Genomic DNA, 19,109 nt, shown 5'->3' with positions numbered 1-19,109 from the left:
GATGCTTCATACTCGGTTAAGCAAAATACTGTATTTTGAATAATAAAGTACAGTAGAATATTACCCGTGTAACGTGGGTTCCTGTCACCATGGCATGGCGTGTCCTCAGGTTGCGGATCGAGGAGAAGGCCTCTAGATATAGAGGTTAGCTGCGAATATACTGAATAAGCAGTCGCGGACATACAACTAGGAGTGGTGCTCCAGCTTGGGGGTTTGGGTAAGGCTAACACCCTCATCCTGTAAAAAAATGGTACTTGTTCAGAAACATTCACAAAAGCCTCGGACAAGGACTGATAACTTGGCATGACATCAGCAAAAGAAAATGGACATGAGATTTGGAACATGGAACATTAGAAGTCTTTATAGGGCAGGCGCGTTAAAATCTGTAACGAGTGAGTTAGAGAAATACAGGATGGACTTAGTAGGAGTTCAGGAAGTTAGGTGGGAAGGAAATGGATCTGAGAATTCCGGAAATTTTACGTTCTTTTACGGGGAAGGAAATAAAAATCACCAGTTAGGAACAGGGTTTTTCGTTCACAAACGAATATTACCAGCAATTAAACGGGTTGAATTTGTTACTGACAGACTTTCTTTTATTACTCTTAAGGGACGGTGGTGTGATATTGTTTTAAATGTACATGCTCCAACTGAAGATAAGGGTGACGATATAAAAGATAGTTTTTACGAAGAAGTGAAACGGATATTTGACCAACTCCCGCGATACCATATGAAGATTCTATTAGGGGATTTCAATGCGAAGGTAGGACGAGAGGATATGTTCAAACCGATTATAGGGAACGAAAGTTTGCATAAGGAAAGTAATGACAACGGTGTTAGACTCGTGAACTTTGCAACATCCAAAAACCTAATCGTGAAGAGTACAAAATTCCCACATTCCCATAAATACACCTGGACATCACCAGACGGAAAAACACATAATCAAATTGATCACGTTTTAGTAGATAGAAGAAGACAATCTAGCATAATTGACGTCCGGTCGTTTAGAGGGGCTGATTGTGACACTGATCACTACCTGGTAGCAGCGATAATACGGGAGAGATTATCGTTGAATAAAGGTAATATTCAATGTCCGAAAACGGAGAGATTTAATTTAAAGAAATTAGAAGAGAGCCAGGTAAGAGAGGAATACCAGATTGAAGTTTCGAATAGATTCTCGGTTTTAGAAGACTCGGAGTGCACTAGTGTTGAGGATACTTGGATTGAAATTAGAGATAGCATTAAAAGTTCAGCAATAGAAAAATTGGGACACGCGGAAATACGTAGGAACAAACCATGGTTCGACCAAGAATGCATTAAACTAGCAGAGAAGAGAAAACAGGCGAAATTACGGTGGCTACACAATCCGAATGAAATAACTACACAAAATTTCGCAGATATCAGGCGGGAAACTTCCAAAACTTTTAGAACAAAGAAACGGGATTTTTTGAAAGCTAAATCTCTTCTGTCAACATCCTGTAAAATCCTTTCAAATATTCTGTTAGCAAGATTGACCCCATACGCAGATGAAATTATTGGAGATTATCAGTGCGGATTTAGACGAAATCGATCAACTATCGACCAAATATTTACCACTCGCCAAATACTCAAAAAGAAGTGGGAATACAATACCCCGGTACATCAACTATTTATTGATTTTAGAAAGGCTTACGACTCGGTTAGGAGAGAAACATTATACAACGTTCTTACAGAACTTGGAATACCGAGAAAGATATGTTTAAGTGAATCCCAAAGTAAAGTCCGGGTAGGAAAATTTTTGTCCGCGAGCTTCCACGTCGAAAATGGCCTGAAACAAGGAGATGCGTTGTCGCCATTATTATTTAACTTTGTTCTGGAATACGCTATAAGGAAAATCAAAGATAGCAACCAGGGTCTAGAATTGAACGGCATTCACCAGGTTATGGCATATGCTGATGATGTAAATTTAAAAGGGGATGATAGGAGAACAGTAGAAATAAATGCAGAGATCTTATTAAACGCTTGCATGGACATGGGTTTAGAAGTAAATGCAGAGAAAACTAAATACATGGAAGTGCGTCGGGACCGTAATACGGCAAATTGTGGAGGCGTTAAAATATTAAATAATACTTTTGATAAAGTGGATACTTTCAAATATTTAGGATCAATATTAACAGACGAAAATCATATTCGCGAAGAAATTAAATGTCGACTAAAAGCAGGGAATTCGTGTTACTATTCGGTTCAAAATCTCTTCTCGTCGCGAATTCTATCGAGGAATTTAAAGCTTAAAATATATAAAACGATAATCATGCCTGTTGTTCTGTATGGTTGCGAAACATGGTCGCTTACTCTGAGGGAAGAACATAGACTGAAAGTATTTGAGAACAGGATCCTGAGAAGAATATTCGGACCCAAGAGGAACGAGAATGGGGAATGGCGGAAGCTTCATAACGAGGAACTACATAGTTTATACGGTTTACCCAACATTGTTAGGGTCGTGAAGTCTAGGAGGCTTAGGTGGGCAGGTCATGTAGCTAGAATGGAAGAAAGTAGAAACGCTTTCAAAGTCTTGACTGGTAGACCCATAGGAAAACGACCATTAGGAAGACCTAGGCGCAGATGGGAGGATAATATTAAGATGGATCTCGCAGAGATAGGAATACAAAGTAGAAACTGGATGCAATTAGCTAGGGATAGAAGTCAGTGGAGAGCCTTTGTGAACGCGGCACTGAACCTTCGGGTTCCATAGGCCATAGAGTTAGTTAGTTAGTTAGTTAGTTAGTAGAATATTACACAAACCACACATTTACTTACGGTGTATGTGTATTAATTGATGAAAAACATGAAACTAAAGAAATACGGTTGAGACTACAATTCTGAATGAACTACAGTACTGTGTTTTATAAACAAATTTACTAAATGAAGAAAAACACATTTGAACTTGTTATATAGTATATAGTTGTGGAGCACCGAGCACAGCTGATATCGAAAATACTTGTTTTATTTCTTGGAAAATGGGCGGTTAACCAGGCAGACGGTTGAAGATAGAGCAGTTAAGAAAGAGTCCACTGTATAATATTTCAACGAGAAAATTTATAGTACATTGTTCAAGTTAAAATACTATTATTAGAATTGGAAAGAAAGACTGACAGACATGTTTGGTTATGTACTTTGTCTCATGGGTATGTCCTTTAGGCTAATGGAGGCAGACTGTTAATGAAAGTGAATTATTATAAAATAAGTCGTGAAATGGGGATATGGGAGAATCCCGTGAAAACTAATGTACGCTATGTTGCCCACTACAAATTTACATAACCTGGAATTGAACCAGGGATCCTTCACAGCAGAAATGCATTCGGACCCTGAACACTGAGCACCACGGCTTTTATTTCGGAGGGAAAATAACTATTATTTCGATAGACTTATCAGTCTATTAAATACTATTGTGATATACCAACGTACAAGAAATATTGACCCTCAAAATGTAGAACTTGTACAATTTTCTTCGTCTGGAAACGGTAAGTATTAGATTGGTATGATAGAAATTTCTGATTAAGTATTTGGTGGGAAAACATAAACAATGGATGGACAGTAGGGCCGGATTAAGGGAGGAGAGCTATAGCCCCGGGCCTCCAGGGGGACAGGGACTTCCACTCTGATCAAAATCTCAACTGGCTATCTAAAGAGAATCATGAAGATACCATCATCATCATAAAATTAAATATGACCAAAAATATGAAACATATTCCCTTAACTTTCCTAATGTACTTTTACAGAAATGTATTAGGTGAAATCAGCAGGGCCACATTTTTTTTCTAGCCCCGGGCCTCCAGATGGGTTAATCCAGCCAAGATGGATAGATATCATGAGTGGGACATCACAAACTCTCTAAATCTTCAGAAAATAGACTAAGCGCCCATTCAGTCACGAAATAGTGTGTTGTGAAACATGGTTGCATGAAAGTTCGTCATGGAGAACATACAATTGCGAATGAGTTTCCTTTACGAGTTCAAATTCAGACATTATGTACACCTAACCGAAAAAAAAAATGGACAAGGAGTAGAGCATGAACATATCATACGCACGGACATTGCAATCCAGCCATCATAATGTATTCTTCGAAGCTAAAAATTTAAAAAAAGAAAGGAAAAATTAATTAATAAAGTATTAATAGATTATGTACCTTCGATTTATGAGTCTTAAGTATTATCAGTTGTTTCTCGGATAAGGAAATATTATAGTTCAGAGAGTTCTCTAATGGTAAAGGGAGGAGCAAACAAAATTCTACACTGCCTAAACATAGAAGCTCGTTTGTAGTTTACATTATGACTTTCAGCATTCAGCAGGTCAAATCCATACAACCCACGTAGGCAACAGTAATGATTTAAGTTGTAATGATTGCTTCATTTGAGTCATTATGTCTTGAGTCACAAAATTTGGAGAAAGTAATGTTATCCTGGAGAAGAGACGAGACGAGAAATAAAAGTTTTGTCTCGTAAATTTTTTAAAAGTCTCGTCTAGATATTTGAAGAACTCTGTCTTGTCTCTTCTCGATAAGTTTTTCTAATCTTTTCTCGTTTTATAATTTATGTACAGAATTTATACCGACTGTTTTTCTTAATTTCAACTAGAAGTTATCAGAATCTTTCCGCGTCACAAGAGGTTCACGAAGAATTTGATATACATATATTGTGTAAGACATATGTGTTTATTAAACATTGATAAATCTCTTCATTGTGTTCATTCACTTTATCTAATTACTATGAATCATGCAAAACTAAAACTGTGTAGCAGATCTAAGACTTGAGTAACACTAGTGAAAAATATTTTAATTTGGAAGAAACTGATACAGGAATAAATGTTTGCATGATTCAGGCCATCGTGGACTAAGTGCATAAAAAATAGTAAGGTACTGTTAAGGAAACGAGATTACGTATCATTAGTAAGGGTAACTTTAAGCGTAAGAGAAGAAAGCACAACACGGAAATAAATCTACTGAACAAGGCAAAAGTGTATAGTAGAAACTTAAGTACTGTATTTGCTCAAGAACGCAAAGACACCAAGGATAGATTTTATTTTTTTTTAAAAAAAAAAAGTTAAATTAGTAAAAGTGGTGGGTTGTTTGTCATGCATAAAACATTATGATAATTACACTTACAAAACCTTCGAACTCCAGCACAACACACTTATTTCATTACAGTTTGCTCACCTGAGAATATAATTGAATCGTCAGTTTTAAGAAGGCAATAAAGACCAAAAAATGGTACAATAACTTTTTGTACTCTACATTATCTCTAAGATTCGTACTCGTGAGTAGTAAGCCAGAAACAACAACAACAAAAAAGTATTCCCTGGAGGAAAATATAATACCCTGCAATCAGCTAAGTGTTAAGAAGGACTTATTTCCTCTTTAAATCTTACAAGCGTTTCGCTAGGTAGCAGCTCGATCTGTATTCGATGGTAATGGAATGTGTATAAGTAAATCTATCGTTTATGTTTATTGTATTCTGTGGTCTGCAGAATGATTATTGATAACATTACTAAAGCGTTTCACGTGTGTGTTGATCGTTATATGAATGTCACTATCTAATACTGATGATTCGGTCGAAGAAGTAGCTTGGTTTTCCAAAGCGGAGAAAGGGAGTTCGTACTATTCACTTTTGCGAACATGTTTAGAAGTCGAAACGACTTCATGGTGAAGGATGCGTGAGTACCAGTACTGCTGCCTATGTACCAGGGAAATCCATCTCACATTTTTCTTGCTCATGTAGAGAAAAGTGTATGGAAAGCTCTCTTTTGATAACAAGCATTTGTTATTAATTTTGTTTATGACGGACGTTCAAGATGATCAAGTTTCTTGTTCGTGCTCGACTATATGCAGAACTTACTATTGTCTATAATCACAGTGCATGAAATGTTTTACCTAAGAAAGTTGTAGCTCTACGTGTTTTGCGTTCATGATATGAAAAATGATTCAGCTTATTTTACACATATTACAAAGGCCTTGCAAACCGGGGGCCTGAAGAAGTTCACAGTCTTTTGTGAATGAAAATGGATCAGATGAACCCTATTACTCTACTGTGAGAAGGATATATGTCTTCAGCGACGTATGTGGCGACCACAATCGAAATAATACGTTTGTGCATTTCCTGCTTGTTTTTGTATCAGCTGGTCGTTTTCAGAAAATACGCCAGTTCGTAACCATTCATTGTCATTCGTTCCTTGCAGTTTGACAGGAATTTCGGCACTGTAAAAAGAAAAATAAGAGGAAGGACAGAATATACACCTGACGAGAGTAATGACATGATGAGAAATGCGAAAAATATCTTAATCTGTGACAAACATTTCACCTTAAAACATCTTGAAATTTAAGAATTGGTGGCCGAAGTATGTCAAAAAGTTCACGAAATCAGTAATCTTACATTTGTATTATAACTATTCTTAAGTGTCTACGTATCTACAATAATATCAAATAACAAAGGGATTAAAATACCTGCATATTCACATATACACATCTAGAAATAGTCGGCAAAATATCAAGATTTTAAATGGTGTTATGTGATGGCCACAACACAGGGGCGGATCCAAGGGGGGGTGATCGGGGCGATCGCCCCCCCCCAGAAGAGGAGACTTTCTTATTTTATATATATAAATAAAACCCATCCCAAAGTTTGGAGCCCTTAAAAGTAGCAGTATGACAACCCACCGCCCCCCCAGAAGTCGGTCCTGGATCCGCCCCTGCCACAACACATCATCAGAACCTCACGCACGTGCCATTTATGGAAGATACCTTAGCTTCAGTCGGTTGGAGACAGTTTGGCACCGCCAACTTTAAAGTATTTTTTTCATTCTTTTCTATTTTGATTAAACATTATGCTAAACAGGATCTGATATTAATAAAATGGTTAGGACAACTTTATGATTGTATAAAATAAAAACTACATAAGACAAAACAGCGCTTGTTTTTAATAACTATTTCCTTCAAAACATGATTCAACAATTAGTTTGTGCCAGTAATATATTGTTACAATTAAACAACATGCATAATTGAACTGAATTATGTGTTTTAATACCTAATATATATAGTTTAGTTGCTAATAAACCGAATTTCGCTGCATAAAAAAAATCGAAAACCGAATTTCGCTACTGCATGTCTCAGTGATCAAATTTTAACCGTTTATTATTTACAAATAACATTGTTTTGTAAAAATTTAAGATTTTTCAAGCATGTCCCTGTTGCAATATTTCAGGTTGAACATAGTAGATTTTCGAAAAATCGTAATGTTTGAACATCCATAAAAAAAAAAAAAAGACTCACAGGTAACAGACTTTTATAGGAAATAGTATATCACGAAGCCTATGTCTTTACAAGAATTAAGGGTGATTTTTTTCATTCTTTAAAATTTCTAATTTCAAAATGCTTTTTGAACTAAACTTTCAACATTTTAAAACAAGTATTCGTAGTGTAGTGGGCTGAAATATGCATTAGGCAGAAAATGTACATTTAATTCTCTTTCAAATGGTTGTTTTTTTGAACTCAATATCTTCAAAAAATAGCTTAGCTACAGTATTTACTGCAAGTCTTTGTGAAGTCAAGAATAGATTAACGCATCTATACAATAAGGCTGCTCAAAAAGAAATAAAATAAAATTTAAAAAAAGAAAAAAAATAAAACAAAAAAAGAATGAATGCATGCTTTCCACTCTCTAATACTTCGTATACAAAAATTAAAAAAAAAATAAAAATAATTTCCTTCGTTCTTTTTCAATCAGAATGTTTGGGTTAAATTTTAGTTATATGACCAATTAAGAAAATAATCGCATCTAACTGCGAACCAATAATATATCCGGGATAGGGAGTGATTAAATTACAAATGAAGAATTAAGTAATGTTAAGCAAAAGTAAGACTAGCGATAACAGAATGCGAGTTAGTTTCCTCGGGTTTTCCCATTTTTCATTCCATCATTTCATTAATTACCATCATCACTGTCTCTTTTAGTCTCGGAACATATTTGTGGGACATTAAACTAAAAATATAAAAATCTATCTATTAAAATGCTAAAGTACCAATTAAGAGCGTTTTTTTTTTTACCAGCTAGCCTACGCTAGCTACTACCCGAAGAGGGTAACGCCCTCTGTAGGGGAAGAGATGTTTAGTATATTGTGCTGTTCAGGAAGCATTGGTTGAGCTATGGGTAGGTACAGAAAACTTTATTATTCAAACTTTAACAGTTATTATGGCCTTTAACCATAATCATGAGGAAAGGTAAATACATAAACTGCAGAAAACCATAACTGTAAGTGATATGATTTGGAATGATGAAATGAAGCGCGAAACTCACTACAACACATAGGTTCTGTTAGTTGAACAAATGCTGGTTATCTTCTCGCCTAGGGGCGGCGCTAGGCATCAATGAGGACAGAGGAGCCCTGTTAGTACAGAAGGTGCCACTGTGCATATGATGGCTATATGTGAGGTAGATGAGCGGCTGTAGTGTATGGCTCGTAGTAGACGGCGTCAGGGTGGTCTGAAGGTAGAGTGTAATGGTACAAAGTGAATAGTAATGAGAGCGGAGGGAACAGAGCGGCAATGGGGGAGGTACTTCGGGCATGATCGTCAAAAGTTTGCTGAAGAAGTGGATGATTGTTGTGCAGGCGCTGGGTGATATATTTAGTGCGTAATGTTTCTAAATGAGATGAGATATGCGGAAATGTAAGTCTATGATAGAAATCTTGAGTGAGACTTGGTAATTTGATACCATAAGCAATTCGCAAGGCATGACGTTCCAAGATGCATAATTTCTCATAGTATGAGGTCGGAGCAGATATCCAAGCTGTAAATCCGTACGTCAGAATCGGGCGGAGGAAAACTTTGTACGTGTTAAGAAGTGTATGAGTATGGAATCTCCAGGTAGTCCCAGCAAGACCTTTCAGAAGATTGAGGCGAGTGTACGCCTTCTTGGAGATATCTTTCAGATGTGCTGTCCAGGTTAGTTGATGATCGAAGGTTACTCCTAGATATTTGACACTGCGAGTAGGTTTTAAAGGTACATCTTGTACAGAGAGGTTTAAGAGTGTTGGGTTGCGGTGGACACGTGAACGATGCTTCGGGGCAAGAAATACAATACATTGAGTTTTTGCTGGGTTTATTATCAGTCTCCAGTGGGAGCACCAATCAACAAAGGCATTGATAGCATCCTGGAGAGCCAGATTAAGCTGGTGAATTGTTTTGCCTGTCGCAAAAAGTGCAGTGTCATCGGCATACTGAAAGAGCTTAACAGTATCTGGGATTGCTGGGAAGCCGGAAACGAATAGAATATATAGTAAGGGCGACAAAGCCGATCCTTGGGAAACTCCAGAATGAAGAAAAATAGGAAATGAAAAACTAGTGTTGATACAGACATAAGCCAATCGACAGCTAAGAAAATTAAAGATGAATCTAAGGTAAGCAATAGGCAGGCGGAGCTGTTTGAGTTTGTAGATGAGAGCGGGATGCCAGATCTTGTCGAAAGCCTTCTCGAGATCAAACAGTATCAAGCAGGACGGGTTGCCTGTGTTAAAATGAGTATAGATGGAATTTGAGAGGCGGAGCAATTGGTCATTAATGCTGAAAGAAGGTCTGAAACCAGCTTGCTCGAGTGGAATGACGTCGTGATGTGCCAGATATGAATGAGGACGCTTGACAAGGATGCGTTCCAGTATTTTACTGAAGGTCGATGTTAGTTGAATAGGACGGTATGAGCTAACAGAAGCAACAGGTTTATGTGGTTTGAGAAACATAAGAGTTTTCGAAGTTTTCCAGTCAGCAGGTACAAAGCCAGTGCGAAAATAAAGGTAAAGATGTGACAAAGCAGATATAATACTACGTACGGACTTTCTTTAATGTGTCTATATGTAATAGAATCCATGCCAGGGGCTGTATTACGTCTGTGAGCTACAACTGAATTGATGTCAGATATAGAGATCGTTGTAGTAAGAGGATTGTTGTCAGGCAGAGTGTGATTAACATTAGGCTGTAGATGAGGAGAATCCAGATTGAGTTTGTCAACTGGATGAGAACGATGTGGAATTTCAGGTGCGAGAGGCGTAAAGATGTCCTGGAGATATCTTGCAAATGCATTGGCCTTGTCTGTATCAGTGTGCAGCGGAGTATTGTTGTCGATAACAGGATATGTTGTACGAGTATTTTGACCTGTAAGCTGTCGGAATCTTTTCCAATACTGAGTGGGATGTGAAAGTGAGCCGAGATTGTTGCAAGCTTTGACCCAGCATCGTAATTTGTAAGCCTTAAGATAGTTGTGCACCGTTCGTTGCAACTGCCTGTAATGATGAAGAGAGTCAAGGTTGCCAGTGGCAGCAAAATCCCTATAAAACTGTCGGGACCGTTTGATCAGTGGTAAGTAGTGAGGAGGTAAAGAGGTCGAAAAGTCGAAACTGTTGACTTAGGGATATATTTGTCTGTGGCGTTATGGATAGCATGAACTAGAGAATCCAAAGTTTCAGAAAGTTCCGATTCTGTAGCTGGTGGATGTAAATGATGAAGATGATCCTGAAGATACGATCTGTAAGCTGTCCAATTTGCTTTATCGTAACGATAGACAGTACGGGGAGAAGAAGACTGAGAAGTGGTAGTTACACGAGTCTGAATGTCTAGTTTGATTGGAGCATGATCGCTACCAATGAGATCAAGAACATTAACACAGCTACGATGTGATATGTTGTCCGAAACAATAACTATATTTGGAGTAGTCTGACTCGCGGGACGAGTCGGTTTTGGAAGTGGCAGAGTCACTCCAGTAGTATGACTGGTGATGTAGTTATGGAAACGGTCCCGTTGCGTATGTGTCCGGCTATGTAAATTCACATCTACCATAATTATGTAGGTGCGGAAGGTATTGGAGATATACTGAAAGAAGCTGAACGGAATATCATGACCAGGACGGATGTATATAGTTGCTACTGTCACATACAATTCCTGATAATATAATGATATGATAAGGTATTCAGGAAGATTAGGCAGAGTCTGAGAGTGACTACGAAATGGGATAGAAGATGAAAACGCAATCGCTACTCCCCCATTGGCTCGCCTAGCAGGGAAAGTGCTATCTTGGTGTAACAGTTGGAAGCGAGGTATGCGGCATGACAATCTGGGTGTGAGATGTATCTCATTAAGGATAAAGGCATGGATTTTTTCTTCGAGTAAAAGTGCCTCGAAGAGCGGCTTATGCTGTAGTAAAGAACGGATGTTTAAGAACAAAAAGGAGAGTGCCATAATGCAGAGAATGGTGAGAGGATAGCTGTTAAACCTCCGTTTCGAGTACATTTGAGTGATAATAGACGACATTGCGGAATATGTTGGATAGATATTGGCGTGGAAAATTGCCTTAGCAGCGATTTGAATTTGTTGGGCGATGTGATCTCGAAGGAATGGATGGATATTTTGTAGCGAGAAGGTAAGAAATGTGAGAAGCTGATGGACAGTTACAGGTTGCTGTAAAGCTGGATTGGCGGGTGGTTGGATTTGGTCCGGTATGTGTAATGGTGCCACAGTCTCCGGCTTTGTTGGTTCAGGAGCTGGTTTGGATCGGCATTTGTAACTGTATGTAGGGTGAGAATGATCTTGACATGTGGAGCAGGTTGGAGGTGATTGTAAATTTGTACAGCTTCTTGTAGGGTGAGGGCCGGAACAATAACCACATTTGAACGGATTTTTACATTAAGAAGTAAAGTGCTGACCATAGACCTGACACCGTTCACAGCGAATGGGTAAAGGAGCGGAGGTGCGTGATGGTTCAACACGATGGCATTATTTATAGATATAGGCGCCACGGGTGAGTAACTTATCGATAGTCTGTTGAGAGTTTGTGAGAACCTGCACCATGTAGGTCAACCCATGATCGTTTTTGATTTGGATACATTTTAAGATATTGTGCCCTTCCAGTTTAAGTTCTTCAAAGACCTCCTCGTCACTATAGCTCGGATCCACCCCGCGTATAACAACAGACAATGTTGGTGATTTCCTCAGTCGTGGTGGCTGTTTCGGGCGTTGGTCGCTAAGCTTTGTCATGGTTGATTTGGAGCCAAAAATCTCAAAGCTGCACTTGTTCCGTGTTGTACGGAGAAACTCCGGGTCAGGCGTCTTAATAATCATGCCATTCCTAGTCTTGACTATTTGAGTGATGTTCGCCCGAGGCATGTATTTTGTGATCTGTACTAAAAGTAGCTTTGGATTTGAAAATTTTGGATCGAAGTTCTGAAGCAAGAAAGAATGGATGGTTGGTCGACTAGGAGGAGGCAGGTTTGGAAACTGGCGGTCATCCTGAATGTCAATGATCATGTATGCCTCAGAGCTGGCTTAGTTTAGCGGATGGCAGTTTTGTGGATTCAACAGGAGAACGTTGACGAGCTGACGAGCTCTGACTTAGAAATCCTTTCCAGAGAATGGCACCGTCGTCTAATCGGTTTCCCGGAGGAGCAAGAAGGTTCTGGTGCAATAGGCGGTAAGCCAGAATGCTACCCGATGACAGGTTGGGACGCCATAAGTCCCGTTCAAGGTGGTGATGGAATATATCGAGATGAAAAGATGAAAATGAATGGATGATGAAGCTTCCAAAAATATGTACACTAATGTGTACGGTAACGCACTCTCCACGCGAGTGAAACCCTTAATCTCTCCCACTCTCTCGCCCGTTGCTGAGACTTACCGTACTTGCGTCCACAAATACGTAATAATCACAGCCTGGACTTGACACTGAAAACCAATGCCTCCAATGGGGAAGCTGGAAACCAGCGAAGTATCCAATTAAGAGCGATTTTTTTTTATTTTTTTTTATTTTTTTTATTTATTTTTTTTAAGCTAGCCATGGGCTAGCAACCTCTAAGAGGGCTACACCCTCTTTTAGGGAAGGGATTTGAGAGGATCACTATGGTAGTGAAGGATTGGTTGTTGGGCTATGGGCTGTGTTATTTATTTATTAAACTTTATTATCATCTTCATCATTCTGGTGGAAAGGTCTTTATGATCTTTACGATCATAAACATATTGGCGGTTATCCTGGAACATAAACAAGGTATATACATGAGCATAAATACAACAGGGTTAATAATACAGAAATACATGGAGAAACACATTCATATATAATCACAATCACATACACATTGACAAGATAGAAAACATATTCATAAACAGTTAGAGGAGAAAACAGAATATAACAAGTGTGAGAAATTTAATACAAGAGACAAAAGCAAAGAAAGAGAAATATAAAGCTTGATGAAAATGAGTGATGAGGTGAAGTGCACTTGGCGCCACAACACAACATAAGTTTGTTAGAAAGACGAATGAGGTTATCTTCTGCCTAGGGGTAGCTCTAGGCTAATGGAGACGTGGTGAACCCTGTTAGTGAAATGGAATCACCGTGCATAGGATGGAAAAGATGGGGAAGATGGACATGCAAACGATAGTCTTCGAGGATCTGGAGATCGAGATGGTCGGGAGGTACTGTATAACAATATAGTGTAAAGAGAAGATGAAGTGGAGTATTATGATAGCGTGCAGGTGATGAGTGAAGTGCAAGATGGTGCATAGTTTCAAACAGAAGAGGATGGTGATGAGTGTAGCGTTGAGTGATGAATTTTAAGCGGAGACTTTCAAGATGGTAGTTCAGTATAGGAAATGATATTAAGGAATATAAATCACGGGTTGGGCTGGGGAGAGAAATGCGGAAGGCAATGCGGAATGCATGTCTTTCTAAAATAGCCAGTTTCTGGTAGTATGAGGAAGAAGCGAAGATCCATGCCGGAAAACCATATGTGAGAATGGGTCGAAGGAAAGCTTTGTATGTGTTGAGAACAACGGGTGCTTTGAGTCCCCAAGTTGTGCCGGTAAGTCGTTTGAGCAGATTTAGGCGGTTATAGGCTTGAGTTTTAACATGAGTAAGATGAGGCTTCCAAGTTAGATGATGGTCGAAAATGATACCTAAGTAGTTAACGGTTCGTGTGGGAATGATGGGCGCAGTGGTGCCCACCCCCCCCTTATGTCCATGACGCACCCCCCCGCAATTGTCTATCTATAGGTATTCTTCCATGAAAAAAAATCTTTTCGATTAATTTTACCCCCCCCCGCCAAACATATTTATATAGATTTTTAACCCCCCCCAAATATTTCAATGACGCAGTTTGCGTCATAGCCCCCCCTTGTGGGCACCCCTGGGGCGTATTATGTACATGAAGTGACAGAAGAGATGGATTCCGGTGAACTTTAGTCCGTTTACGGGGTGGTATGAATACAATAGCTTGAGTTTTTGCGGCGTTAATCTTGAGTCTCCATTTAGAACACCAGTGGGTGAAACGATCGATGGCTATTTGGAGTGATAGGTTGATATCCTGAATAGTTTTGCCAAGAGCAAGAAAGGCTGTATCATCTGCATATTGAAACAGGTGGACGTCGGTAGGAAGATGTGGAAGGTCGGCAACAAACAGGATGTACAATAATGGGGAAAGAGCAGAACCTTGAGGAACACCGCACATGAGGAAAAGTGGATGAGATAGCTGTTCGTTAATGGCAATGTAAGAGATGCGGCAGACGAGAAAATGATAAATGATGCGAATGTATGCCATCGGAAGTTGAAATTTAATGAGTTTATAAATTAACGCTATATGCCAAACCTTGTCGAAAGCTTTTTCAAGATCGAAAAGGACAAGACAAGATGGTTGAATAGAGTTGTAATGATTTGTTATGAGGGTTGTGAGACGAAGTAACTGATCGTTAATAGAGAAAGAGGGACGGAAACCAGCTTGATGAGTCGGTAGTAGTTGACGGTCTAGGAAATATGGGTGTAGGCGTTTTACAAGAATGCGCTCGAATATTTTGCTGAAAGTAGATGTTAACTGAATAGGTCGGTAAGAAGAAACATCAGACGGTGGTTTAGCTGGTTTGAGAAACATGAGGGTCTTGGATACTTTCCAGTCTGTAGGGAAAAAACCTGTGCGTAATATGAACGTATAAATGAAAGCCAGAAGAGTGAGTAGTATAGCGGGGCTTTCTTTAATATGCCGATAAGTGATGGAGTCGAACCCTGGTGAGGTATTGCGTTTGTGCTGGATGACAGAGGTGATTTCTGATACTGTGATGGGAGCGGTAAGAACATGATTGGGAAGTGTATGAGAGACATGAGGTTGAAGTGAAGGACAGTTAAGATCAACTTGATCTACTGGATGATTGTTGCCTATGATATCTGGTTCTGACGGTGTGAAAATGGTTTGGAGATAGTCCGCAAAGGCATTAGCTTTTTCGGTGTCGGAATGCAATGGCGTATCGTTTAAAAGAATCGGATATGGAGTCTTCGAGTGTTTGCCACAGAGGGCATTGAACCGTTTCCAGTAGCGAGTAGGATGAGTTGTATCGGATAGGTGATTACAAGTTTTAACCCACTGGCGCAGTTTGTAAGCAGAAACATAGTTGTGGACCGTGCGTTGAAGTTGGTGATGAAGTCTTAGAGCTTCTGGATTTCTGGTGCGAAGAAATTCGCGGTAAGACTGACGTGATCGACGGACTAAGGCTAGATATTGTGGTGGTAGTTTTGGACGATATGGGATTGATTTAGATTTTGGGATATAAAGTGCAGAAGCCTGTTGTATGGAAGTGGTTATGAGAGCAACTTGGTGTGTAAGTTCGTCGGGTGAGGTAGGGGGTTCGGAATCGACCAAGGTATTTTCAAGATAGGAGCGATATTGAGGCCAGTCGGCTTTGTCATAACGGAATGATTGGCGTGATGAAGGTAAGGAGTGTGCAGGAGCAAGACCAGAATGATATATGAGCTTGATGGGTGCATGATCACTGCCGATTAAGTCCAGAACATCTATAGTGCAACGATTAATGATGGTATTTGAAACGATTGCTATATCGGGAGTAGTATTGCTGATAGGGCGAGTACAGCGAGGAAGATTGAGGATAGTGCCTGTAGTATGGACTGTGATAAAGTCAGTAAAGGAAGTTTGGTCGGCGTGTGAACGACTATGAAAATTGACATCGGCCAGAATAATGAAGTGCTTATAAGTATTTGAAATGTGTGAGAAGAAGTCATGAGGTATAGGGAGGCCGGGGCGCACATAGATGGTAGCAAGGGTGAGAGCGATATTACGAAAATATAATGTGGTGATGACATATTCTGGGAGATGCAAGATAGGACATTTGTGTGACCGAAATGGGAGTGTGTGTCGAAAACCTATTGCAGCTCCACCATTGGCTCTGAGGGCTGGTATATGACTGTCGTGGCGGAGTAAAGTGTACCGAGAAATAGAAACAGATGAAGTTTGTTTAAGGAAAGTTTCGTTAAGGTTAAGAGCGACCGAGCTCTAACCTATAACCTTAGCTTTCAAACCTTTGATTTACGGTTATTTGTGATTTCACGTTTATAACAAAGACAAATATTTTTAAAAGAGTGTACTTTAAATAAATTACTTAAAGAAATATTTTTCACAAAGTTTATCCTTTTAAATTATTGTTCAAAGGCCTTTGCCTTTAATAAGCCTTCTCTGAAATAAATGCAAATGAATTGTGCTGCTATCTTTGGAGCTCTTTTAAACTACATTTATATGTTTGTGGCCAATCCTTTCGACAATGAGATCTCAGAAACTACAGGCTCTAGAAAGATGACGTTTTCACTGATCGATTGCAAATTTTATGTAGATTGTCCAGTTCTAATTGAATATTTAAAAAAAAATGGGCACTATTTCTTTATTACATTTTTACGGGTACATTGGAAGTGTTGAAATTAAAGAAAAAACTAAAGAATCACATTTTAAGCATTATACATTCCAATACCACACTGTTGTATATAGGGGTTGTATATGTCTCAGGTGTTTGTTTCATGGCCAAATAATAATGGGAAAGGAAGGAAAACCATTTCTCCAGTCTAAGATGAAGCTTTTTTTTTTTGGGAGTGTTCTGCCCAATGAACACCATATATAACTGACATTATAATTAATTGTGTATGTAATGTATTTGCTTATTACATACTGCATGCAAGAAGAAAGAAAACACTGGTCATACATGAATTAGAAACTCCAACCGGAAGCAGGCTCAAATCTTGCAAACGGTACGAGATATTGAGAAAAAATAATCGAAAAAAGTCTCCCTTTTATGATGCCCCTTGACTTTTTTTAATCAATACGTCTTTCACTTGTGTCTGTAAAGGGACATGTACAGATGTTGTAAGGAATGAGAAGGAGATTAATGCTCATATGCGAATGATGCGCTGTGTAGAGAGCGCAGGTTCAGCTAGTTATTATTGTAAAAAGCTAGAATTTTCTATCTACTTCTATCTAAGGGTAAATTTTCCCTTTCTTTCTTTTCTGTTTTATCTTTTCTTTATTGAATTGAAATGAATATTATATAATGTTTGATGATAAATACCATATAATAGCCTAAATTCTAGCGAAAAAAAATTATAATATTGCGAAAAGGAAAATTTACTAAATTAAGAACCAAACTAACTAACTAACTAACTAACTCTATGATCTATGGAACCCGGAGATTCAATGTCGCGTTCACAAAAGCTCTCCATTGACTTCTGTTCTTAGCCAGCTAGATCCAGTTTCTATTTTATATTCCTATTTCTTCGAGATCCATCTTAATATTGTCTTCCCCTCTGCGCCTATGTTTTCCTAATGGTCATTTTCCGATTGGTTTTCAAGTTATAACTTGGCATTCGTACTTTCTTTCATTCTGGCTATATGACCCGCCCATCTGAGCCGTGATGAGCCTAACAATGTTTGGTAAACGGTATAAATTATGCAGTTTCTCGTTATAACGTTTCCGCCATTCTCCGTTTCCGTTCCTCTTGAGCCCGAAAGATTAAGAACCAAACAGGAAAATTTATTTACTTTATGATTTAGACAGATAATGACCAGTATGTGCCAGTATGTGATAATGACCAGTTTTCACAATTGTGATTTCATACTTGTGCAGCCAGTATGAAAATAATATATATTTAGCTTCTCTTTTTTCTCGATCACGGAATTCGAAATAAACTGAATAATAATATTTCCTGATGGCAATTATTTTTCTTTATCTGACCTTGGCTTACAGAAAATTGCACTCAAAGTGGTTCATTCACTTGATGATTATCAAATACTGAAATTTGTAAGAGATAAGCACTTTGTATAGCTGTGTCGTGGCCACTATAAATGTACGGGTTCGGTTAAAGTAGAACTACATGTAGTTCGAATCCGAATTTAAGATACACGTCTCATGTGTTCTTCGAGTTGAAGAAAGAAGTTAAACTTAAAAATAACAAATTAACAGATACCGCAATAGCAGCCTCTACATCCTTCCGAAGAAGTCCTATAGCTCCTTGTAGGATCATTATATTTCTTTGCACCTCCTTATGTTCTGCTACAAATTTAAAATAATTTTTTGTGCCTCTTACAGCTGTATCTTGCACAACGGCTACACCTGCAAAACATAAGAAAAGCAAACCAATGGGGACGTAATCCTATATACTATTCTAATATAATTATGCGATGTGATAACCTACTTTCCTGATATGAATAACTGCTAAATAATGCACCAAAGGAAAATAAATATTAATACAAATGTTGTTCAAGAATCTATATCATCGACGTTCATGAAAATTCATGTACTTAAATATTGATTATTCTAATATCTAGATCGACAAAACGGTTTCCTAAGAATGTATCTTATCATCAGGTTAAGAGAGTTTCTAATTGAGAGATTTTCTCTTATGACTTTGAGATTACTTCGAGTCTCTGTCTAAAACTATACAAAATTTGATCATAGATACTTCAAGAACGTAGTATATTGTAATTTTGAATAAATGTGTCAAAGACCAATCTAAATAAACTAACAATTGGATAGTATAGATATTTTATTTTGTTATAGGATTTGATTAACTATTGGATTTTTGATACAACTGAAATTCGACTAACAGGAAATCTATGTGATTGAACATCACTTTCAAAGGAAAAAAAAAAAAAAGAAACCTTAGTCAAAGTAGTGTCTGTCTGCTGCCACACACATTTGCCATCACACGGGCAATGATTGGATCCCATTTTTGAGTCTGGAATTTCAACCGTATGTTTCAGTCATCAGAAAAATTGTTCCCTGCCAG

General features: G+C 38.4%; 1 protein-coding gene across 1 annotated transcript in view; it reads right to left on the bottom strand.

Annotated features, from left to right (window-relative positions):
* kl-3 (dynein heavy chain 8, axonemal kl-3) overlaps positions 1 to 19,109 on the bottom strand; it is a 555,080-nt gene that overhangs the window by 401,944 nt on the left and 134,027 nt on the right. The window contains exon 17 of the mRNA XM_081731423.1: positions 18,288 to 18,433. Within this exon, the coding sequence (XP_081587549.1) occupies positions 18,288 to 18,433 (146 nt within the window). The remainder of the gene's footprint in view (positions 1 to 18,287; positions 18,434 to 19,109) is intronic.

The sequence above is a fragment of the Thermobia domestica genome, chromosome 11 (assembly GCF_964235325.1).
Source record: "Thermobia domestica chromosome 11, izTheDome1.hap1.1, whole genome shotgun sequence".
NCBI lineage: Eukaryota > Metazoa > Arthropoda > Insecta > Zygentoma > Lepismatidae > Thermobia > Thermobia domestica.
Note: the sequence above shows the minus strand (reverse complement) of the source record. Positions and strands in the feature narration are given on the sequence as shown.